At 35.0% G+C, this 25,657-nt stretch overlaps 1 protein-coding gene across 3 annotated transcripts in view; it reads left to right on the forward strand.

Moving 5' to 3' along the window:
• The window catches only part of LOC149786961 (uncharacterized), a 31,840-nt gene extending 6,463 nt beyond the window's left edge, over positions 1-25,377 (forward strand). Inside the window, exons 2-7 of one of the 3 annotated variants that reach the window (XR_016425239.1) lie at positions 11,950-11,983; positions 17,379-17,857; positions 19,810-19,980; positions 20,507-20,585; positions 21,031-21,208; positions 23,423-25,377. Coding sequence is in view for 2 of the 3 variants with exons in the window: in XM_089978304.1 (XP_089834430.1) it covers positions 22,545-22,679; positions 23,423-23,635 (348 nt within the window). In the remaining variant the exon portion in view is untranslated. Of the gene's footprint in view, positions 1-11,949; positions 11,984-17,378; positions 17,858-19,809; positions 19,981-20,506; positions 20,586-21,030; positions 21,209-21,879; positions 22,680-23,422 lie in introns of those variants that run through there. The other 2 variants (XM_089978305.1, XM_089978304.1) reach the window with 2 other exon arrangements.
• Positions 25,378-25,657: the final 280 nt, after the last annotated feature.

The following is a 25,657-nucleotide window of genomic DNA, read 5'->3' on the forward strand; positions in this document are numbered from 1 at the left end:
CTGAAGGAGATAGTTGAGAATATTTCAAGAGTAAACAATGCAGGGATAATCTATAATCCATGATAATCTATTCGTTCATTCCCATTCTTACAAATATATCACAGAGTTGCAGAAATGTGACAGATTGCTGTCGGTTACCTTTCATCTGATTATGAGACATGGACCTTGCCCATGGTTACGTTCGTTGCTAGTTAAATGAAGTGTAACCATGGTGCATGATGATGGTTCATGGACCTTGTCCATTTAGATCACGTGAACTTTGTCCATGAAATGATAGCATGTGAGCCTTGCATATGATACTGTTTGGAGCTAATTAAATAATGTGTAACTGGTGCTTGATGGTTCATGTTTCTTAGCCTTGGTGCTGTTTACAGCTAAGTAAAAAGGAAGCGTAGCGTTGATTGATGATAATGCATGTACCTTCGCCATGATACTTTTTGTTACTAGCTCAATAGAGTGTAACATTGGTGCATGTCACGTGGACTTTGTTCATGATACTTGTTCTGCTAGCTTAATTGAGTGTAACACTGGTGCATGTCATATGGACTCTGTCCATGATACTATTTAGATCAAGCTATATAGAGTATATCGTAAACAGTGTAAATGTTTCTTTTGATGTGTTTATATTTAATAATGTCTGTCGAATGTAAGACTAACACGTCAAATTGTATATACACCAAAATCCGGAAGAGCGGATTCCATTCGTGCTGTGTTATGAAAGTTACCTTTTCTGCGATTTCATTTTGAGACTAAGTCATTTAATGTCATTTTCTAAATTCTGCTATTTTTCATACACCATACGACACGTGTATATGATTGATTGCTTTTGACATTTAAAGGTGATATTACAAAAAAATAATTACACTACAACATGTATGCATACCTATACGGGTGTGAACAATACAGTACACACGATAATGCTATGTGCTCCCTAAACCAAACTTACATACAATGTTTTGACAGACAAAGAGCAAGGTCAGTCAGTACATTTTTAGAGGAATAAGCCATAAGGTTTCAGTCGTTATCTTAGTAGGGATTGTTTTGAATAATAACGAAATATTGTCTGTAGAGAAAATACAATCACATGGTTTGTCACTAATACAAAACAATACCACAGTAATAAATTCAGCTAGTCTTGCTCTGTTTGGAATTGATTTGACCCGTGCTGCAAACAACGCAATGCATATGAATGGAAAGAAAGGCAACGAAATATAAATAGCTAATAGGTTATTTTCAATGGCTTCAATACTTTAGAACTCCCCACGCATAGGAAAATGTGTCGGGAAACAGACCGGGTAACTATAATACCGTACAATATTTAATTTAATATACTAAAGGTAGTACACATCAAACTATGCTACCATACCCAAATTAATATAATGTACTACAGACAGTGCCCATCAATTTATACTATCATATATCACATTTAATTTAATATACCCCCGGTAGTACACATTAGGTTATAATACCATACAACATGTAATATACCACAGACAGTACACATCCATTTACACTTCCATAGCACATTTCAAGTAATATATATCACAGACAGCACACATCAATTTGCACTACCATATCAAATTTAATTTAATATACGACAGGCAGTACACATAAACTTATATTACGAAAAAAATTTCAGTAGAAACAACAGATAATCTTACCAGGTGGAACCTCTAGAAAATCAGACACATTGGTAGTATGGGCTACTTCCGTCTGGTGGATTCTAACAGAAAGGGTTTGTGACCGTAATGGTCAAAATAAAGGTTAATTCGGTGGATTGGATTCATGAGAAGATCGTCCTAGAGTTATGCGTACGTCACTGTCTTTTGAGTGTATATATTTAGTTTTTCAGTCTTCTTTCAATTCTGAAGCGATAAAACGCGTGAAAAAAGTCGAATCGAGCAGAGGGTTGTGGTGATGCTTGCACTCCTTGTGTTCATTTATGTTACCGATAAGGTGATTTCATGTTTTCTGAGATTTCGCCGTACTATATTGATTAAATGTCAGACTCCTGTGCACGTACGCACCACTACCACCCATATCAACCTAAAATGTATTACGTCTATAACAATATTCAACAGACACATTCGTGGTTTTAAATCCTGCTTTTACAGAAGACTATGCAGCACTTCTGAACAGAAAACAGAAATAAACAAAATACAAGTAAACTAAAATGTTTTGCATATCGAACATAACTAACGCTGCTGTACTGTTACTAAGCAATTGTTTTCACTTCCGCAATATGGCGCAAAGTAGGTCGCTAATTTTTAAGGTTGAAGGCATGAACCAAATTATCTTAAGCCTAGCAATTATAAATTCACACATAAGCTAAATCTATAAGGTGGTTTAGATTTACTTTGAGTTAGGCTTGGAAATAGGTTGGCTTGTTGGTGACTGCCTGTCACAGTTAGATTTGCATTGGAGATCAAATGCGTAACTTGGGCTGCGAATGAGCTGTCGACTTGGCTTACGTATTTATGTGTGTCTGCTACAGAGGTAAATATCTAAAAATCTAGATGGTTGAGGGGTGATGAAAAGTATGCTAATTTGTTATAGTATTATATACTTGCTATATACTGTCCTGTACGAAAGTTCTCCTTGCTATATACTGTACTGTACGAAAGTTGTCCTTGTTATATACTGTCCCGTACGAACGTTCTCCTTGCTATGTAATGTCCTGTACGAAAGTTCTCCTTGCTATATACTGTCCTGTACGAAAGTTCTCCTTGCTATATGCTGTCCTGTACCAAAGATCTCCTTGTTATATGATGTCCTGTACGAACGTTCTCCTTCCTATATACTGTCCTGTACGAACTTATGAAGTGATAACATTGTATTTCCCATTTCAATCGGATAAAAAATACACCATGACATTTAAAGAAAATACTATATTTAGTTAAACATTGGAGGAATAATTTTTACAAAAGTTATATTTTCGATAGCTCCATAGCAATCAGGTAGAAATACAGGTTTTGATAGCTCCCGTCAAATTACACTGGTAACATTTTTATTAAAGTATTGGACGAAATATTTAGTATGTAATAATCGACAAACAAATGTAAGTATCAATGTCTCCATGAGAGTTAGGTGAGAAACATATTGTTCGTATATTCAAAATTACTTCAATGGCCCGGGGTGGTCGAGTGTTCTATGGTGCTCGTCTTTACGGATCACTGCCGTCTCACCTCTCTGCGTGGGTTCGAGTCTCGGGGTCGACCAATGTAAATATGTGAGAAAGCTGCCAGTAGCTTCACGTGGGTCAGTGGTTGTTACTGGGATTTACCGCGTTCTTCCTCCGCCGCTTATACCGGCAGCCATATATAGCCTGGCTTGAGCTGAGAAATGGCGTTAAACCCCAAAACAACAAGAACAGTTTCATTTAATATTGTGAAAATATCAAGAAATGTTCCAATGTAACATGTTTTAGTTAATGTTGTTTGGAATGCTCCCATAGTAATCAAGCATCTTCGACATCAGGTTTTATTATTTTTAAAATTTAAAATGGCAAGTTAAGTCAAACTTGAGAGAGAGAGAGATTGAGAGAGAGAGAGAGATCTTAGAAAATATACATTCTACTAAGGGACGAACCAATTATCTTGGCTAGGAGGAAGGCAGACCTTGGATTTACTTTCAGATCAAAATTGTTCGTCTCTTTACCTCCAACTAGTTCAGTTTTTAACTACTATAACTGGATATAATATGCTTTTTTCCACAACTTAGAGCGAGGTGTTTCTAACGATACCTGAAGGATAGAAATTTATACCTTATGGTGTTAAAATATCCCCCCCCACACACACACACTAAATGGGCAGTCCTGGAGTTTGTTGCCAAAAAGGAAAAAAGTCTTTAAACCAAATTGAACCTAAAGATTACTATTTAATTTACTGTGCTTTTTTTTTCTTCTTCAAACCAAGCCTAGTGTTCAATACTTGCTTCTTATACATATTTTTCGTTTAGCCCTACCCCCTTGGTTATTCTCTATATTTTTTTTTTAAAGGAATAAAGAGTTACGATCTTTTTATAATAGTTATGTTTATAATGTCATGACATTATGTTGGAGGTAAATGGAATTTGCTTTGTCCATCTATCTCTGTCGATCCGTCGGTCTTAATATTCCTATAAATCTTCACATATTAACATTAAACTTGCACTGTGTGTGAATTCAAGATAAGTATTTTTGTTGTTGTTTTTTTTTTTTTATTTCGCGAGAGAGAGCGAGAGAGAGAGAGAGAGAGAATTTTACAACTTGCACTTCCAATCAGTAACTTTTTAAGATGACCCCATGATGACATTAAGCACCAAACGACTTGCTTTATCCACTGCTCTTAAACAGCATAATACAACTGCTATTCATAAAGGACAGCACGTTTCTGCGTGTTACATCTATTTCATCCTATATGCGACACCAGTACGTAATCTTTTATTATCACATACATTAATCTGAAAGCATCAACCGCCATACTTGTGCCGTAGATTACTATAGTTGGATTTGTCACGTGATCATATTAGCGTAGTTAAGCTCTATTTTTAGACGGGTAACTTCCAACGTACGTCGAAGTTTGGCAGCCTTTACATGTGATTTTCAGTCATATTAGATTTAATATGAATTTAATTTTAATATGTTTCGACATCGAATCAAACAGAGAAAATAAAAGCATGGTTAATTTGGGAAAATGTATGCCGGAGAGTCCCATTAAGAGGTTCGTGTTTGGACTGGGCAGTTTTGTGTCAGGATATCGGGACTTTTAGAACTGGTCGGCCTGGTGTCAGGATAATGGGACTAGGTGGGACTAGTTCAATAAATCAACCTCCGTTACTGATGGAGGATATGTGGGTCTTATGTCACCTGTTCATTAAACTTTGAAATTGTGCAGCATGCAAATCTTTCCGGAACAAACCTGTGTACGCTTTAGACACATCCTGTAATTAGTAACAGTCATGTGCAGCGCGAAATTCAAAAGGGCCACATGACAGGATTATGCTATACCACGTGGAGTTAAAAGTCACAAGGCATAAGATTTGCTCCGTAAATGTAATGTACATACTACCAGAAGACCTTGTCAGCCGACGGTAGCTCCACTGCTACGAGGAATACCGGTAAGTGTATAAATTGTAGGTTGGACTACCGGCTGCTCGCTAGTAATTAATAAATGTATTTTGATCTGTGCATGCAGATTGCAAATCCTTCAAAACAATTCGCATATTTTTAGAAATTCATGTCAGAATAGAATTCCTGTATATCATCGTCGGTTAACCTTTTACTAAATCTAAATTAATTTATATTACCGATAAGGTGATTTCGTGTTGTCAGAGATTTCACCGTACTTTATTAATAAAACGTCTGACTTTTGTGCTGGAAGGCAGCATCGTCCCCCCAAAGTAAGAGTTACGAGTGGAAACCAGTCTAGCGAGGATTGTATCACCTTCTTATTAGGAACTCCACGCGCTACGCATACCTTGGTCGATGATGCCTTCCGCGCATGCTACCTACCATTGGTGGAATTACTTGTTTGATGTTTACTTAGCTATTAATATCTTGATGGAGACTCCCCTGTTCGATAAATACCCACGTAGCGGACGCCTTTAACAAGAAATCGTACGCTTAAATTAGGCTATAAAACTGATAGGAAATATCATCAGAAAAGCAAAATAAAAAGAATTAATCAAATTATAAAGATTTGCAATTACAAGGGTTTAATATTTCTTTTCTGACTTTATCGTGGTATAAGCTATCAGTTGCCGACTCAAACAGCTTACATGATGCCCTCGGGCATTGTTTGCTGTGATTCGGCATATTAGTTTATGCCACGATATAGGCCAATAAATCAGCCACACACCTGTGATGATACTAACTGAAGGTTTATGTGATGATCTCACCATAGGATTAAATGATCAGTTTTAGATGGTAAACCTTCGTTGCAATTATACGTTTTGCTACTTTGCTAAGAGCAAGCGTTCGACGACGTTTGCAATAGCAAACATGGTACAGGTCATGTAAGCGTTCATCACCGATTATTGCAGTAATGGGTGTAATATTTTAGAATTGGATTACACATGCATTCAAATGGCAATTATTCACTTTATTTGGATCTCAATATCCCGTTGGAAGGGCATTATTTACACGCCCCAAGAAGTAAGCACGGCAAAATCAATGTATCTGGAACATTTTTAGATGAATCGTTCTAAAGGGGTGATCCATTACAATCCGGATTGAATGTCGCGCGCTGTAATGTCACAGTGAAGGCTACATTGTTGTTATTGTTGTGGGGTTTAACGCCATTTTTCAGCACACGATAGGTTATGCATGGCGGCCAGTATTAATGGTGGAGGAAGAACCCTGGAAACCCCCGGGAAGAACCACCCACCCACGAGAAGCTACTTGCAAGCTTTCTCACATACCCACATTGGCCGAATCCTAGACTCGAGCCCACGCAGACAGAGGTGAGATGGCAGTGATCCGTAACGGAAAGCGCTTTAGACCACTCGGGGCCCCAAGGCTACATTGAAGTATTAACAAATTAGTACTACTGTATATTGTGACGATTACACTTGGCGTGCTCTTTTTCTTCACAAAGCTTAGTACAACCCTTGTAAACGTCCATAGCGATCGATAATTTTCCTCTGTAAGTTTATAGATAACAGTTAAGGTGCAGATCATTCGATATTCAGGACTGAATAGACTTTGGTTGGGTAAATTTAGTACTAGATTATATAAACAACAATTTATTCTTAAATTAAGATGAGCAAATGCGCATACACGACCTATATGACTTTCATTATAAGATCAAGCGTTCCTAGCATGTGATTTACTCTTCGAACATTACGATCCGAACAGCTCTCGGCCATTTCCCTTTATTCGTGAATGTTATTTCTCGACTTTAGTGAAAAGACCGAGGATGTTCCGCTTATGAACGTCACTGATGTAGACCACATGAAAAGGAAAGTTCGCATGAGCTCGAAGCAAAATAAACACATGTAAATAAATAACTCGAATTATACACAATTACACATTACAAGTGAACTCAAGGCGATAAAAAGACATTGATTGGCTAAGCAAAGTTAAGCATGATTTAAATTATCAAGCATGACCAGCACTGGCTTGGATACTCATTAATTTCGACAACTGTACCTTAAGACCAGACCTTAAAATATAGTATATCAAGAGAGGGTGCTAAATCGGTACCCAAATGTAGAAATAGTGGAGTTGGAATAACAATATTAATATAATCGCTTTCTTTGCATCACCACCACAATCATCATCACCAAGATCGCCGCCGTCACTACCACAGCCAGTGAACGTCTAAATTGGCAACGTTGTAATGGTCCTCGTTAGGAAACACAACGGGATCAGTGTCTACAACGCTGACCCACGTTACAGATATATTTAATCAATCTCTACAACGCCATAATGGCCCACATTAGCAAACACATTGGCGTAATGTCTGCAACGCTGTAATGGCCCACTCCAGCAAACCAAACGGGGTCATTGCCGACAATGCTGTTATGGCCCTCGTTAACAAACACAACGGAGTCAATGTCGCTAGGGCTCTAATGGCTCACGTTAGCAAAGGTAACAAGGTTAATGTCGCGAATGCTGTAATAATTCACGCTAGGAAGCACAGGGGGTGAATGTCGCCACCGGTGTAATGGCCCACGTTAGTAAGTACAGCGGGGTGAATGTTGCCAACGCTGTAATGACCCACGTTAGTAAGCACAGCGGGGTGAATGTCACCAATGCGGTAATGGCCCACATTAGTAAGCACAGCGGAGTGAATGTCACCAACGCTGTAATGGCCCACGTTAGTGAGCACAGCGGGGTGAATGTCGTCAACGCTGTGATGGCTCGTGTTAACAAGCACAGCGGGACATGAGGATTATGCACTAGGCAGGTGGGTATATCGTATAATTTTGTTTCATACTACTTTGCTGTAAGATCGTCCTGAACGCCGCAATTTCAAATGGATTAAGTAATATCTTAGGCCCAATGTGTCATGTGAGCATATCTATTTATAGTATATATGATGCTGTTCATATTTTGAAAGTGATGAAATAACTAAAGCAGATGCAGCAACTCTGGTGATTTTATTGGTGGATTTTAGGTGGATTTTATTGGTGGATTTTATTGGTGGATTTTATTTTATCGATCAGTAAGAATCTGCAGCAGCTTTGCTGGTGTCAACAACACAAAAGAAGAGCAAAGACGTAAAAGAAAAAATTGAAACGGTGGCGTTTGTATGAATATCAACGAGGTGTTAATAGCGACAGCAAGCAGAGAGGTTGTATAAAACATAGCATACAGTTAATTTAGGAGTAAAAGCAATAAATACATCATTAGCAGTAGCAGTGTTTCCAATAATATTTTTTGATGAGATGATAAGTGCTGATGTCATTATAGTGGGAGAGGAAAGCTGTAGTAGCAGCCTTATATGGGCAGCCGTCGCCGCCAAAATTACATTAATCAAATGATCTAGTATGAAATCAAATGATTTAACCTAGCAAATGAAATGATCAATCCAGATTCCAAATGATGTGTTGTCACATGAAATGATTTAACGAACAAAACCGAATGATGCATTTAGATTTCAAATGACGTGGTATTAAGTGAAATGATGTAGAGTGAAATGAAATCATTTAACCCATCAGACGGAATGATGAATTCAGATTCCAAATGATGTTGTGTGATATGAAATGATGTAGCATGAAATGAAATGATTGAACCCCAAAAATGAAATAATGAATTCAGATTTCAAATAATATGGCGTTAAATGAAATGATCTGGCATTAAATAAAATGATTTAAAGAACAAAACGGAATGATGATATATGCTTCCAAATGACGTGCTATTAAATAAAATGATGTAGTCTAAAATTAAATGATTTAACTCAACAAATGAAATCATGAATTTAAATTCCAAATGGTCTGGTATTAAATAAAATGATTTAAAGAACAAAACGGATTGATGAAATCTGCTTCCAAATGACATATTATTGAATGAAATTACGTAGTATGAAATGAAATGATTTAACTCAACAAATGAAATGATGAATTCAGATTCCAATTGATGTGGTATTAAATAAATGATTTAAAGAACAAAACGGATTGATGAAATCTGCTTCCAAATGACGTAGTATTAAATTAAATTATGTAGTCTAGAATTAAAAGATTTAACCCAAAAAATGAAATGATGTATTCAGATTCCAAATGATCTGGCATTAGTTGAAATGGTCTGAAGAACAGATTGGTATGATCAGCTCATATTCCAAATGATGTGGTATTAAATGAAATGTATGGAATGTAAACGGTCTGATCAAAGTGTAAATCAGCTAGCGTAAATCCAAACAAACACAGGGGGGCGCTGTTAGGCAGACTTACAATCGACAGGCGTATTTACAGAATTCGGCTGAGATTTTTGTAGACGACATTTAACAGCTAAGGTTAGTGTTTCTTCTCATTTGATATAAACAAGAACAATGTTCTCCAATCAGGATAAAGTGACTATCCACATTAATGAATGTCTGTGTATTTTATTTTATAATCTGCCTTGTACTGCACGAGTTTTCAATGCGTCATCTCAGCTAGATTATCAGCTAAGCAGATTAAATCTTCATCGTATTTGATCAATAGTAATTACCAGGTTTAATGACTTAACGTAGCATACGCACTAAACCAACAATTTGTTGTCCGCAACTTTTTGTATGTCTTATGTTACCGGTCATACGTACATAGACATTATTCGTCCAAGTTCTGTATGTAAGAAATCTTCTTTTTCCTCCATTTAATCTAGTTTGCATTAACATATTACTGTTGTGTTTTTTTTTTCCTTTTAGTTTTCCTCTGGGAGATCGAATATAATTTTATTAGAAATCATGATTCGCGACTCTTAGTGCATTTGAAACACCACACTCCTTTCCAAATGTATTGAAAATGGGGAGGGGGGCTTAGTCATACATTTTGAAAGACTAATACGTGAACAATAAACAGTTGCCTTCTTGGAGTGTTTATGGCGAAGAAGAAGCACAGATCATGCTTGAATAAACCTGAAATTTAGCTAATGATGTATGAAATTAACAACGAAAGGCGATGGATTCTATCAAATTTTTAAAAATAACATAAAACAGCATCACCGATTTGTAAGTGATACCCTTAGGGTAATACATCAACGTTAATAAATCGTCATATGTGTGTTCTAGTATAGATCAAAACTTTCGTTGCTTTCTCCCCGAAAAGGGATTGAAATTTTCCATCAGGCGGACGTGATGGAAAAAATGTTTGTTAAAGTGGATATTGTCATCAGTCTGTCGTCATGTCCATATTGAGATCGTCTAGAGGAAGAGATGTCATTTTTGTTTATTTATTGTCATTAGTTCTCAAATGGACGGTTGCAGAATTCTTTCATTAAATCTCATTGGCGTGTCACTTCTGAGTGGCTTGTTCACTGTAGAGTCCTGCTTCCGTTTACTATTATGTCACAAATTGTTTTATTTCTTTATTTCTATATTTTACCATTTTTTTCTATTGTATTACAGTTGCAAGACTCTCACTTTCGGGGAGTCCTGCTCCTGATTTTCCATTTTTCAAATATTTTGTTCGGTATGTAGTTATATATGAGCCAAAGTGACCACGATGACATTGTTATTAATTACATCAACTCATGTGGGTTCTATTTAGATAGCAAGCTTCGGTTGCTTTTGCCCTGGGATGGGATTGAAATTTTTCCGTCACGCGGACGTGATGGAAAATATGCAGATCAAAAGAGTCTCTGGTGTAATTTTACTAGGCACCTAAGATGGCTTTTCGGAGACAATATGATATTTTGGTTTGTTTCTTTGTAGGCATGATAAGGAAAACAATTTGGCTAAGTTTCATTAGCTCTTGTTTTGCCTGTGTTTAATAATTATTTTGTATTTTTTTGGCTCTATTTCCTGGTCATTTACTGCTAATTCTCCCCTGTGGTATTTACTATGAATCACTCGTATGTGTCCTTATGTTAGTTCCTTCTGTGTTAACCGTTTCTCATTACGTTGCAGGTTTATGTGGGCACGCTTTTTCGGTCTTGTTTGGTAATTTAATCACCGCCTGCTGTCTTCTGTCATCAGCTGGCGGGATTTCGGTCCAGTTTCTCCCGCACTTTGTTTTAGAGGAACGGTAAATCTCTCTGTCTGAAATTAATTTCTAATAGTCTGGTTTAACGAGTCTATTTCGGCTACATTTGTTTCAAATGCCGAAGTCGGGTCTTTGTCTGTTGGTTGGGGGTGGGGGTGCGAGGTATGTCGGTGTCCTTATAGCAAGCTCATTATAAGTGGCTTTTCCGGGGCCTAGTTTCTCAAAGTTAGTTTGTTTTTCTGATGGAGTTTTTGCTAGCCGCTTATAGGCTTTCCAGAGTATATAATTCAGTAATCCAAAGCTGTTATCTTCTATATAGCATTATAAATGAAGCCTATCACTTCTCTGTACAAAAGTTTGTCTGTTATTTTATGGGTATAAGGAAGATTTTTTGGGCTCAAAATTGCCCAATTTGCTTATACTTTTAGTTTTTATATTTGTCTTTGTTTATTTAAGGATCTGTAGTATAAAATTATGTTTTTTGCTATGTGGTCCCTTGCACATGGGACAAGGAGGGATGTTTGAGATAAGGTGTCTCTTGTGGGCATTTTCACCTGTCCACCCTACATCATGTAGATATTGGTAAATGTTCGTTTGTTTGCTTATCTCTTTTATTTTTTTCCAATGATTTTCATACTATGTTCAAGTCAATCTCTAAATTTAGTGTTTCCACCTTGTTTGGCTTTACTTTTGTATTGTGTTTTATCATATTTTCCAATTCATTCTTATTAAACATGGTCCAATATTCTTTGCTTGTTTTGTAATTTTGCATTGTTTGTGTTATTCTTTACGCTATTTTGGGGTGCACTTGCAATTTTGTCATGCTATTATTCCTATAAATTTCAGGCTTACTGGATAGAAGAAAGCCAAACCAGTAAAGGTATATGCCCTGCCAGTGATATTCTGGATTTTCCTGACGTTTATTCAATTTGGAAATATAATTTACTACTTATTTAACTCAAGTCCATGAGACTGAGTCCTTTATTTTTCCTATCTTTTTATAATGTGTATTTTGGAAATTTTGGATCCCATTCCGTATAAATTTTATTATTAACGATTCAAATGTATTTAGATATATAAATTCAAAGTCCGATACGTCAAATTCGTACCAAATCGAGTTGCATAAATACAATTTCGCAATTTGTATTTTTCCAAATAAATTTATTTGCCTATAATTCCATATTATAGCATGTTTCTCTAATTTTTTCCTAATTTGTAAAAAATTTAGCATTTTACTGACTTTCTCTAGATTTATTCCTAGTCCTTTAACTTGATTTCTTATGAGTTCTGTAGGGAGCGCTTGATAATTCTCCTTTCATTTGCCTATAAGTAGTATTTCGGTTTTAATTCGGTTTATCTTTGAACCCGAGGCTAATCCAAAAAGGTTGTACTGCTGCATTAAATACTTATACCATTGCTTTGAAGTTATGAAGTTGGAGCAATCGTCCTCATGTTGGAAGGTTTTACACTCCTCCCTCATGTTAGTTACTCTTACTCCTCGGATTCTTTTATGATTTTGGATTGCATTATGTAGTGCCTCTATCCCTGTTTCGTACATTAACATAGATAGTGGAAAACCCCTGTCTTACAGAACCGTTTACTGAGAACGGATTGGTTTTTGCACCATTGGTCTGTACCAATGATTTTATATTCTTATAAAGTGTTTTGATCCAGTTTTGGAATACATTTCCAAATCCAAATTTATGCATTATCTGCAAAATATAACTCATTTCTACCCTATCAAACACCTTCTCCTGATCAATGAGGATTAAAGCACCATCAATATTAGATGTTTCCATATAATCTATTATTGTCTTTATTGAAAGTATATTATTCTGTATATTTCTGCCTTCTTCACCATACGTTTGGTTTGGATATTTTATGTACCCTTATTATTGGTTTAACTCTATTTGCTAAATATTTACTGAGTATTTTGCAATCAATATTAAGTAACGAGACTGGTCTCCAATAGTTTAGGTCTGAAGTCTAGCCTTTGTTTGTGAAGATGAGTGTAATAACTTCTGTTTTCATACCTTCTATCATTTCTTGATTTTTTTAATAAATGATATTGTTGAGAATTTTCGTTATTGGAATTAAAATTTTTTTGAACTTTTGATAAAACTCGGGCGTTATCCAATCTAACCCAGAACCTTTATTCCTAGTTAATTGGTAAATCGCTTTATCTATTTCTAATTCTGTTATGCTTCTTCTTCTTCTTCTAATAATAATAATAATAATAATAATGTTATTATTATTATTATTATTATTAGTCGTGGTAGCTCCTAACTTTGCTATATGTATTTTGCTGTACTATATGTACACATTATTTTGCTCTACTGTATGTACATCTTATTGTGCTGTACTATATGTACAACTTGTTGTGCTGTACTATATGTACACTTTGTTGTGCTGTACTATATGTACATCTTGTTGTGCTGTACTCTATGTACACCTTATTGTGCTGTACTATATGTACAACTTATTGTGCTGTACTGTATGTACACCTTATTGTGCTGTACTATATGTACACCTTATTGTGCTGTACTGTATCTACACCTTATTGTGCATTACTGTATGTACACCTTATTGTGCTGTACTATATCTACACCTTATTGTGCTGTATTGTATCTACGCCTCATTGTGCTGTACTATATCTACACCTTATTGTGCTGCACTGTATCTACACCTTATTGTACTGTACTGTATCTACACCTTATTGTGCTGTCACGTATCTACACCTTATTGTGCTGTACTATATCTACACCTTATTGTGCTGTACTGTGTGTACACCTTATTGTGCTGTACTATATATACACCTTATTGTGCTGTGCTATATGTACATCTTATTATGCTGCACTGTATCTACACGTTATTGTGTTGCACTGTATCTACACCTTATTGTGCTGTACTGTATCTACACCTTATTGTGCTGTAACGTATCTACACTTTATTGTGCTCTACTGTATCTACACCTTATTGTGCTGTACTGTATCTACACCTTATTGTGCTGTACTGTGTGTACACCTTATTGTGCTGTACTATATCTACACCTTATTGTGCTGTACTATATCTACATCTTATTATGCTGTACTGTATCTACACGTTATTGTGTTGTACTGTATCTACACCTTATTGTGCTGTACTGGATATACACCTTATTGTGCTGTACTATATGTACACCTTATTGTGCTGCACCATATATAGGAATACTAATCATATTCGAGTTTGTATTAACATACTTACGAAAGCAAAACATATTTAATTTTACTATGAATAGTCCAGCAGGTAAGTGTGGACATCTGCGCTTCGCAAGCACAAAATGTTATTTGAAATTTTTTACTGAAACTTCATCTGATGTTGTGGGTGAGGGCAACGTTCCCTCTGAGATAATGCTGTTTGGGTAGATTAAGTGTGTTGAGGCAATTTGGATAGTAATTCTTTTCCAATTTTAGCTTTGTTCTATATTATGTTTCTTTCTTCTTTTTTCTAGCTGGTCAAATTGAGAGTGTAAGGTAAATTGTGATAGTAGTTCCTTTCCAAGTCATAGCTAGGTGGTTTTTGATGGCTGTTGGATTGCTGTTAATTACTTGGGGGGGGGGGGAGGGGGACCAGACAGATGCCCCCCCAGTTCCAAAAAACTGAAAAGGTTTATGTTTTTGTGTTTCCCCCTCAGATATGTAGTATGTTTTATTTTAAAATAGAATTTTATATAAAAAATTTAGTCTTAGAATTTTTGATGGGGTATTTATGTTTCCTTAATGTTGTCTAAATGGTTGTTCGTCCAAGCCTGTGTTTTTTCACCTTGTTCGAAGTTCCTTCTCTTGTATTTTTTGTGACCTTTGCTCGAGGTCGCCTAGGTCTCAGTATCTGCTATATGTAGTGATGCTGTATTGTGTGTATGCTATTTTATATATATGTTTGAGACCGCAATTTTAGATTCAGTGTTATTTTTCCCAGTTGTATTTCTTTTCTACTAATTTGGCTTTAGGATCCGATGTATTCTATTGATATATTCGATTAAATAGTTTTGGTTTTTGAATTTTGACGATGGAACGGTGTACTATATTTTTTTCCATTTTTTTCCCCCTTGTTTTTTGTTGGGAATTTTTTTCTATTGCTTTAATCTAATTTAATGTGTCGTTCCTCGCGGTAGCTCTAGTAGTATCACTCAATAGGTAGGTTACGCTCGATGCAAGGTCCTCACTTCTTTATTTTCATTGTATTTCTCCTGAGTCGAGTTAGGCCTCCTTTTATTAATATATCTAAATATTTTATTAGAAAGAATCCAAAATTGTTTATTTTCCACATGTGGGTTGGTCAGACCATACAGTACGGGAGCTGTATGGTTTTAAGATAGATAAAGAGTAAGTAAAATTTTAAACTATGAATTAGCCCCTGTTTGTATTTTATGTCTGAGTTTGGTCTGTTTATGCTCTTCATGGAGAATTTTTTCAAAACTCTTTCATGGGCCTGTCCACTTCGCGTAGCGCCATGTGACTTAGCCCCATGAAATCATAGTCTTTACTTTCCCCATGTAGGTTCCCTGTATCTTTGTATATTGTGTCATTACGTTTTCTAAGTTAGGTAAGAATTATATATATATATATATATATATATATATATATATATATATATATATATATATATATATATATATATAAATTAAAAAAAAGAAAAAAGAAAGAAAAAAACAATCCACAAAAGATAGAAAGAAAATCACTTTTTTCCCTTATACTTCTCTTTATCTCTTTATCACAATTATTTGCCCACAGGCCATCATGGTGTCTGCTATGTACTCTGTAATTTTGTATAAAGTTTTTTTATTGAAGTCTCCATCCATATATATATTTGCCTTTTGATATCTCCCCCCTTTGTTTATTTCTTCTATCAATTTCAATTTACATGTTTTCCTGCTCTCGTACTGTATCATTGTGTGTAGTTTACTAAAAGGGGCTTTTTTTACACAGTGGACATTTTGGCGATACTCTGACCATGTCGCGTCTCACTGATACCTCTCCTATCAACCATGCATTGTACATGCATTTGAAGCAGAGGCTTTGTATTTTTAGGGAGCATATTTGGTCCAGTGCCCCCATGCTCTTTTCCAGTTAATCTCTATGTTCTCCTGTTCTACTTTACTTTTAGTTTTTCTTTTGTTATTTCCTCTCAAATGTATCTATATGTTAGTTTTCCTCCTGGTCCCATAAACTTTTTATATCCCTATATTTGGTTAGTATTTCTTTGATATGTCTAAATTTTATTGGCATTTCTAGTTTTTTTTTACAAGTTTATTATTTTTATAAATGTCCCCCCTGTTTCTCATTGTGAACCCAAACCAGTAGACGTATATTCCCTCCCATGGTGATGTTGGTATTGCTTTAATCTTTTTAAATATATTTATAATATTTGCAGTCTTTATCCAAATGGGGTTGGAGAGTGCTAGTTCCCCCTCTCTTGTGCTCTATTGAAAGTTTCCCTCTTGACGTAGTGGGTCTTAAAATCCCATATGTAATTAATAATCTCCTTATCTAGTTTTTCTAAATTTGTATTTTCTATGTCAATAGACTTGGTAATAAAATTTATATTCGCGTAAGTGTACGTTTTGGCCACTTGGGCCCATTCCATTAGACATAATGGCGTAAGTGCCCATGTGTTCACATTCGTTTCTAATTTCTGTTTCATATTTTTATAGTTTTCTTGTTCTTCTCTTATCCCAAAATAAATGCCCAATGCATTCACTCTTTCTTTAATTAGGCGTGGTGGTAATCCTGAGTGATTTCCTCTCTAGCTCCCTATTTTCAGTATTTCAGTCTTTTCATGATTTATTTATGACCCAGAGGCCTTACCAAATTGTTCTAATTCCTTCTCTAGGTGTTTAAAGGAATTTTGTCTATAATAAAGTTTGTACAATCGTCTGCATGCTGTAGCATTTTTATTTCGTCTTTTACATTTGGAACTGTAATACCTTCAATCTTCCTATTTAGTCTTATTCTTATACTTAGAATTTCAATTGCTGTTACGTATAATAGCATAGATAGCATTCCACATAGGCTGGAGTTATGTTTTCAACAATCTCGTGATTTAAAAGTGATATTTTGAAAATAACATACGAAAATGATTAAATATGTTGAATTGGAAATAACACCGTAATATTTAGCATTTCTCACAATTATTCACTCGTTGGTCCAGGAAAAACGCTTTATCCACATGTAATAGCTTCACTACTTGCGATGAATGTGTGATTTTATAGCTATTGAAACATTTATCACTTTCAGTTCATTGCCTCTTCAAATCAACACAATTCCATTGCCTGAAATGACAAATGGACGCAATCGACTCTAAAGAAAGTTTTGCCATTCTTGATAATGGGGTACTTTTGAATTCCATTTCACTATGATGATATGTTACCACAAAAATGTATTCTGGCTCAACATGATTGGTGTCGATAGTAAACTTTATCATGGAAGAATTGAGAAAGTGTAAAGAGCGCATGTCAAATAGGATGGAAGCAGAGAACATTATAAGGACTCAGGTACGTGGAATTGAGATTTTAAAGGAGGACTCCCTGCAGGATGTATCAGTGCCTGTCGAAGTGATTGAGCTACTTGGACAAGCTCGTTGTATCCTTGACAAAACCGATATCAATTCTATGCCAGTCAGCGAAGACCACCGGTACAGGGCCTCGCAAGTCTATACTGGGCATGGGGCAGACCTCTTTATGACATAAGAAAGGAACAACTACAATTGTTCATCGGTAATTTCTTAACTGACACACTAACATGCTGTATATTATATTTACATGTTCCATTGTTATCCCCTAACACATAAGCAGTGTTTACTGCTTCCAACTTCTTTATTTTTCTGATGTTCATGCACAATATTTGATAATGCTTCCGTATGCAAGCAAATCATAGAGGTGTCATTTTTAAGCGTTGATAGTTTTCAATATTGTAAGACATGACATTCTTTCTTGAGTATCATTATCTGTCCGTCTGGCTAAATGATTTCGTTATCCTGAATATTATAAGGTATCGGGATTTAAGCTGTTTATGCAACAACACTTAGGAAATGATAAATGGTAAATATCAGTTAGGTAATGCCACTGAGTATATTATTCGCACACCAGCCCGTTTGTTTGTACCCCGTTACAAATTTTACAATAAAAAAGTATCAAGGACGTAAAGATGCACGAAATTAAGTAATTTCATTCACTGATTTATAATTTCTAACTTACAGTTGATAATAGTTCCCTAACACTGCGGACCTATTGGCATTTTAAATCAAACGGACGCTCTCGATCTAAACAAGCGACAGATTGCTCACTGACCTTTTCTGGTTAATAGAACAGTCCATTTCATTAAAAATGTCTATGTTTAATATTTCGTGACCAAACTGAGCAAATGAAAAGGACAACTCTTGTATACACATGCTAGAGACATGTAACACCAAAAATTTCCGGAATTAATAAAATTATCAAAGACGGTGAACTACATTACCCATGTTGCTTAAAAACATATACTTGCCTATGCAAATATGGCGACTATGTTACTTACAAAACTCACGTTTGATTCGAAACGCCAACAAAATGACAGTGCATGGCACTCTTTGGAGACAATCAGGTTAGAAATTATGAATTAAATGACTAAGTTTTGCGATTTTTGTTTATATCCTTGATGCATTTTCGTTTTAACATCGGTGTGTGTGTGTGTGTGTGTGTGTGTGTGTGTGTTGGCAGGTTTGCAAATAAATGGGAGCATGTACGAATATTTTAGTCCTTAAAGAACCATGTATTGAAATTTAATATATAGTACTGCCAGACTTCACATGCTATTCCACAATCGATACTTTTACCACCGTACATTATAAGAGAAATTGGGTTTTCTTTGGTTTGTTTGCATGATTCTTTATTCCATATGATATATATATATATATATATATATATATATATATATATATATATATAGTCATGTAGTGCATTTTTTCAAAATAATTGAATTATTTCATAACGCAAAACTTTCCTCAAGCAGAAAGTATAAAAAGATAGGATATTATAAGAAACATATATCCTATGCGTCTCAAAATAACCATTGCTTTTATTTTCGTTTTAATTAAATAACATTTTTATTACCAAATGCTGTAAAACATATTTTTTTTTAAAAAAATCTGTCTGACAGTTTATATTCATATGGTGTTTGCATCACTTTATAAAACGTCACACGTGATTGGCCAATCTCAGCGTGCTTTGACCTCGTGTCTTTTTATTGACGTCATCTGTTTTCATGCATCAGAATTACACGCGCTGTTTGAACATTATTATTCTCTTTTCCTGTTTGAAACTTCATTAGTTGGGTATTTGGAATAGAAGTTAAGTGGCTAAGACTTGATCGAGTAAGAATAACTATACTATATACCTTATGATGTTTGCACACGTTTGCCCAAGAACTCAGATGATTTTGAACCATCCTGATCGCGCTTCAGCTCAAAACGTCTTCCTGGTGCAAATTTTGTATTATCTTACACATATAATTAAAATGTGTCTATAGTGACTGTTAATGCTTTTTATACGCTGAAATTTTGTGTTTTCGATATTACTAACCGATCTATATTCTCTCTATTACATCCACATAACATAAACCTTTATATGGAAAATCTTTCTCGTGCTTTGGAAAATTATTTGTAATCACGTATGTATTAATTTTTCTCCAGAAAATTAGTTTGCATCAGGAGATATGGCAAGTTTGCTTGGGGTAAGCAGGAGAACTGTAGAGCGGAGACTAGCAAACTTCCGCTTGACTCATGGGATACGATTCAGTGATATAAGTGACAATGAGCTCATATCGATGGTGCGTTCAATAATCAACAACTTTCCTCGTTCAGGTAAGAGTTCTTTTTCTTCAACTAAATGACTTCTCTGTGTACAGTAAAATAGTTGTTATTTATGTTCATTGATGTGTATATTGTTATATCAGTTTTGAAATTTTAATTGGGGATGGGGCTTTGCTTTTCCGCAACTGTTTTTAAAGATCAATTAACGACTCTAACTTTGTAGTGACTCCTGGTCATTTTTCCCTACAGCGACTTTGCCCAACATAGCCCAAGTGCCGACTAAAAGATATTTCGGCATGGGGCTATAATAACTGACGTGTGTTAAAAACTCTCATTTTTATTTGCAACAAGAATGGTATTTAAACAGACGAAAACATGATCAGTGCTTTCATAAACTGTGCCGATATCGTTAAACTGCCGGTGATTGTCATAGACTAACAAGTGCAGTTCGATTTGCATGTAAAATGAAATCTTTGTGGGAAAGCTTAAAGGCATTTGAAAGGATTGGTCCGAAGTTAATCAGATTCAACAAACAAGCGATCTTGCATACATTTATCCTATCAAATTTCAAATTCAGTCCAGTGGCCTGCTACTTCTGCAGCGACCTGAACACTACTAAGCTTGAAAAATACAACAACAAAAGCGTGCTTATAGGTGTGAGTATGATTATTTACACAAGCATTTATCATTAACTCTTAAAGCAAAACTGACAACCCTGAAAGTGTGCACCTTAGGTCATGAATTTAGAGACTTTCAAATTCTGAATAAGTGTGCGCTTCCCAATGTTTGGATAATTTTATATGTTATAAGAATATAATAAATATTTGTTTATAAATACAATTTTAGATAGTGAATTATGTTAATTGCCCCAACAATGAAAACCCCATTGTATGGCAAACAAATAGCTTATGTATGCAACTGTCATTCTGTGGAATCAGCAAAAGAATCACCTAAGAGACCAATCACATTTTAATTCATTTAGATCCTTAATTATATCCTGGAATGGTACAGACTGTAAATGTTATATCTGCAGATAAATAAATAATGGTTTTTTTATGAATTCAATGTTTGTAGTCATGTTTTAAATACTTGTTTCTTTAGGTTTAAAGACAATCGAATGTCATCTCATTTCACAAGGTATCCATGTACAAAGAGAGAGAATAAGGAGAGCAGTTAGAAATGTAGATCCGGTTGGACAACAATTGAGGCAGCGAAGGGTTTATTCAGTTCCGTCCCCTCTTGCCCTGTGACATATGGATGGCAATCACAAACTGATACGGTAGTGTTCCACTCAGTTATATTACATGTGCTAACAATAAAGTTGTGTGTAATCTCTAATTCTCAGTACCCAAAGTTTTGTTAATTTAATTTCCTAGGCTCCGAAATCCTAAAATTAAAAGACACATAATTTTACTCCAAATTTTCTATATCTTAGCATCTCCAAGATAAAACCTTTCAATTCTGAACACATTTTATTGGAAGGAAAAAAGTTACAGCATAAAAAATTCAATCAGTTCTCTTAAATAGTTCGGACGTATAACACGAAAATTCGGCAAAGACATCATAACATCAGATCCATCAATGGCAGTTAGTTACTTGTTAATGTAAGTATTATTAACGATATTCATTCAGTACATGTTAATCTTGGACGTTAATGATGATTAGAAAAGGGTAAATTTGGTGCTTATTTTCCCGATTTTTACAAGTCTATCATGTTGGAAATGACATATAGTAGTGGGTCAAGTTGATGAAATAACGCATATACAAATAATTTCTCAGACATGTTTTGTTCCTCATGTGATCTTGTCGTGTTATATGATATTCATATTAATTGCTTAATGTGCCCAGATGATTTGATAATATATGCATCTAAATGTAATGGCTTGCAAAATGCCGACGTAGACGGTGTCTAACTCTTTAACACTAACACAATTTGAGGTAATATTTCATGCAGTTGGTAAACTTATCAATAATTGGCAATTAAAATAAAATTAATTGTACTGACGTTAGCAGAACATAACAATTGTTTAATGCTCTGGTAAGCTTGAATATTTTTGTCGAAGTAAAAAGTAGCCATCGCAGACAAATGCAAAGTTAGGGGGATACATTTATAAACTCTATTCTTCAACCTATTACAACTTACGATCATGAAATTTGACATAATCGACTCTGGTTGATGTAAAGAGGTTAAATGACATGAATGTTTATGACTAACTATTTATTAGGATTTTGACATTTTGTTTTGGACATTAAAACGTTTAGTAGCATCGAGTTAGGGGAGTATTTCCATCTCATATGCAATGTTGAACACATAATGCCGGGTACATCTATCGGAACACCCAAAGGACTCCCTTGTCCTTCAAATGTGCACATGAAAACACAAAACAGTGACAGGACTATATAGTGCAAGATTCTAACAATCTTAATCAGATATTTAGGATCTGAACATGTTTGTGAGATAAATATTAATAATCTTGGAACAGAAACAGCTTCAAACATTGGTACAGTTGAAACTCGCGGTTTTCTTACAGCTATTATTCCAAGATTCGGAGAAACATGTCTTCTGCTTGCATTATGTGTACAGAAATGTGATAAACGACACACTATTCCAGCTTATGAATTCATGGAACAATCATAAATTGAGAACTGAGAACAACAAGACTACCTGCCAGCTATTTATACTTGGACTGCAGCGTATATTTAACGAGAATCAATTAATTGCTAACGAATACTTCGAAGAATTAGATCAGGTGAGAAGCTTGTCTCGTTTTAAGCAATGTGGCCTATTGGTAAAGAAAGAAACCAGGAAGACTGAAGAGATTTGAAACTGGGCACTATCCAATCTGCACGTTCCTTAAAATACCTACCATTATTTTATCAATGTCTGTGTGTGTGTGTGTGCTTCTAATTAGCAGTGTATGTGATTACCAAAGTCATAACAAATGACTACAACTTCACAGTGTGCTACTTCGTTAAGTGGAAAGTACCTGTATTTTCGAAATATATTCTATCAAGCTCATAAAACATACCAAATTTACAATCAGCGAAACATTACAATAACAATATAAAGCAAAATTCCCTGCATGTCAATATAAATAGCATTTAAAGGACATCTGATTGTAACATTTCTGCTTTATATAACTTAACAGACAGTATTCGACAAAAATTTTAGAATTTCAGAAAACTGTTTGTCCAATATCGAGGAACAATTTCTTTTAGCACGAAAAACTTTCATGAGTTTACCATGCAGAGACCAAATTACAAATTTGTTTATTGCCGGTTCTGCAAGACAGTATATGCTATTCTCTTAGCCTAACATTTGTTGGTGATATTTGGAAGTTAGAACTGAGCCACCGTAGCTCATTCTCTTAAACGAATTCATTTCTTAAGAGCCAAACTTAATTGTGTCTTTGAATCTTTTTTTTTTTAACTATAAAAAATGAATGAATACATTGCAGACAAAATTATTATTAGTATTATTTTCTTCATTTAGGACGCTCTACCAGAGTATGGAATGGATCCAGATGCACCGTTACCTGAGCCAAGTGATGAAGACAATATCGACGTGCCATCAATAGAGCTACTTAATGAAGAACAGTTGCATTATTTCAATGCCAAAATGAGTGGAATTCACGTAGCTGACCTTTCTGACATTGAACCATATTTGCATGCTTTAGATTCTGTTGATGAGATTTTGGAAGTTTGAAGTCGATAATTCATGTACTCTACTACATTTCCGTTGATTATATGGGGCGATTTTACTTTCTGCAATTGCTCAAAGCAGTATCTTGTCATCAGTGACAACTTTCTTTCATTCCCCTATTTGTAATTAAATTCATCTTAAATCCCTATTTGTAAGATTACAAATGTATTAATAACATAATCTTTGTTCCTTATTAAATAGACTGTGATCCAGTACAGCTCTATGTTAAAAATAATAAATGAATAACTTGCGCAAGACTTCGTCAACTGAAATCTGAGTATCAAATCTACTCCTAATAGGTATGTCCGACTGTACTAAAATCTAATTAATAGTGTTGATAGTTTTTGTATTATAAAAATCCAATAACCGGTAATAGAACATGCGTTTGACTGAATTCAACTGAAATCTCCGCAGAGTACGCATCTTACCTGTATTTATTCGTATTTATACAAATTCTGTCAGTATTATCAAGCATTTTTCTGTGTAATTCAGGGATAGCACTTTCAGTTCTGTTTGGTGTATATTTGTAATCCTCCATAATTGATTATATGTACCCTGATATTTGTCTAAGTTAATTTCAATCAATGAAAATGTCACTTACGCCGCGTGGAGACAGTACTTAAAAAAAATAAATACAAATTAAATAATTTATTTATCAACTGAAAGTTGTGTTCTAGTTCTATCTTTTAGTTTCTTTTAAGTGTAATCATCATAAATGCAACGTGTCCTCTTGTAACTAAACGTAAAATGCGTCAATCTTTCTTAACAGGTATATCCGCACGCGTTTCTCCGAGAACCTAATTAAGTGCCGACCGTGTTTTGATAACTGACTTGTGGAAGTATTTGTTGTATTATTGCACTGAACGAAAAGCTGGACTCCTTTGTATTATCACGTTAATTATGTCTTTTGAATCAAATAAAGGAGGTGGAATAAAAGAAAAGTTAAAAGGCTAAAAAATCTTATAAACTTAAAATCTAGTGATCCCGGTCGTATGTCGTGTGAACTCGCTTCATTTGAATAATCGAACACTGTTATAAATGGTATCGTGTACTCTTTCATAACTGTTATCAAAGATAGCAATGCAGCCAAGCGAAATGAATACTTCGTAAAATAAAGAGCTTGTTTTCACAGATACGGACCATTGTGGGCAAGCGAGTTTCAGAGAATTTTTGAACTGGCACTTAGAGATATCCTCAAGGATGATAAGAAGTTTCATTAATACTTCCAAAGAAATCACGACATCAATATTGTACTAAGTGAACAATACAAAAAATGAGTTTCGACATAGAAGATCGTTTCATGAAATAAATGTCGCCCTTTTTGTTTTTGTTTTTTAAAAAAGGATTCTTGTTTCGGGGTATATCAACATTTAGTCTAGTTCCCTGCTCTGTGGACTCCCGATTTGGCAGGATACTATTAAACACCACTATGGGAATTAGACTCATCAATAAAATAAAAAGCATTGACGTGTTACACAGATTTTTCGCGCACATGTGATGGTTGTTGAAACCAGTTGGAACGATCTTTTACAACTTCATTAGAAAAAGCAATTTATTAAAAATTGTTATCGACGTGATTGTAAAATGAGGATTCAGTCAGTAAACAGCCCAATTCCCTAACGCCTCCCCCTCCCTCGGTTTTCTCGATGTCGAAGCGAATTTTCAATTTTTGGAGGTACCTCGGTAACTCGCGCCCTCGCTTATAATGCGGTCTTGTGGACACTGTTGTGTACGAGTTATCGAGGGAGAGGTATATATATATATATATATATATATATATATATATATATATATATATATATATATATATATATATATTGCTATGCCCGTCTCACATTAAATAATACCTATATTGGTACGTATATATTGTTTTTTCCTTTTTGGTGCATTACTTAAGATTGCAATGAAGGTACCTTAATATGTGTTGACTCATTTCAAAATCAATATTAATAAAGAACCTGTTTACAAGTTTGGGGTAATTTCACATTTGATGATTAAGCCTGATGAGTTCTGTCGCAGTGAGAG

Source organism: Sinohyriopsis cumingii, chromosome 12 (assembly GCF_028554795.1).
Source record: "Sinohyriopsis cumingii isolate HCF-2022 chromosome 12, ASM2855479v2, whole genome shotgun sequence".
NCBI lineage: Eukaryota > Metazoa > Mollusca > Bivalvia > Unionida > Unionidae > Sinohyriopsis > Sinohyriopsis cumingii.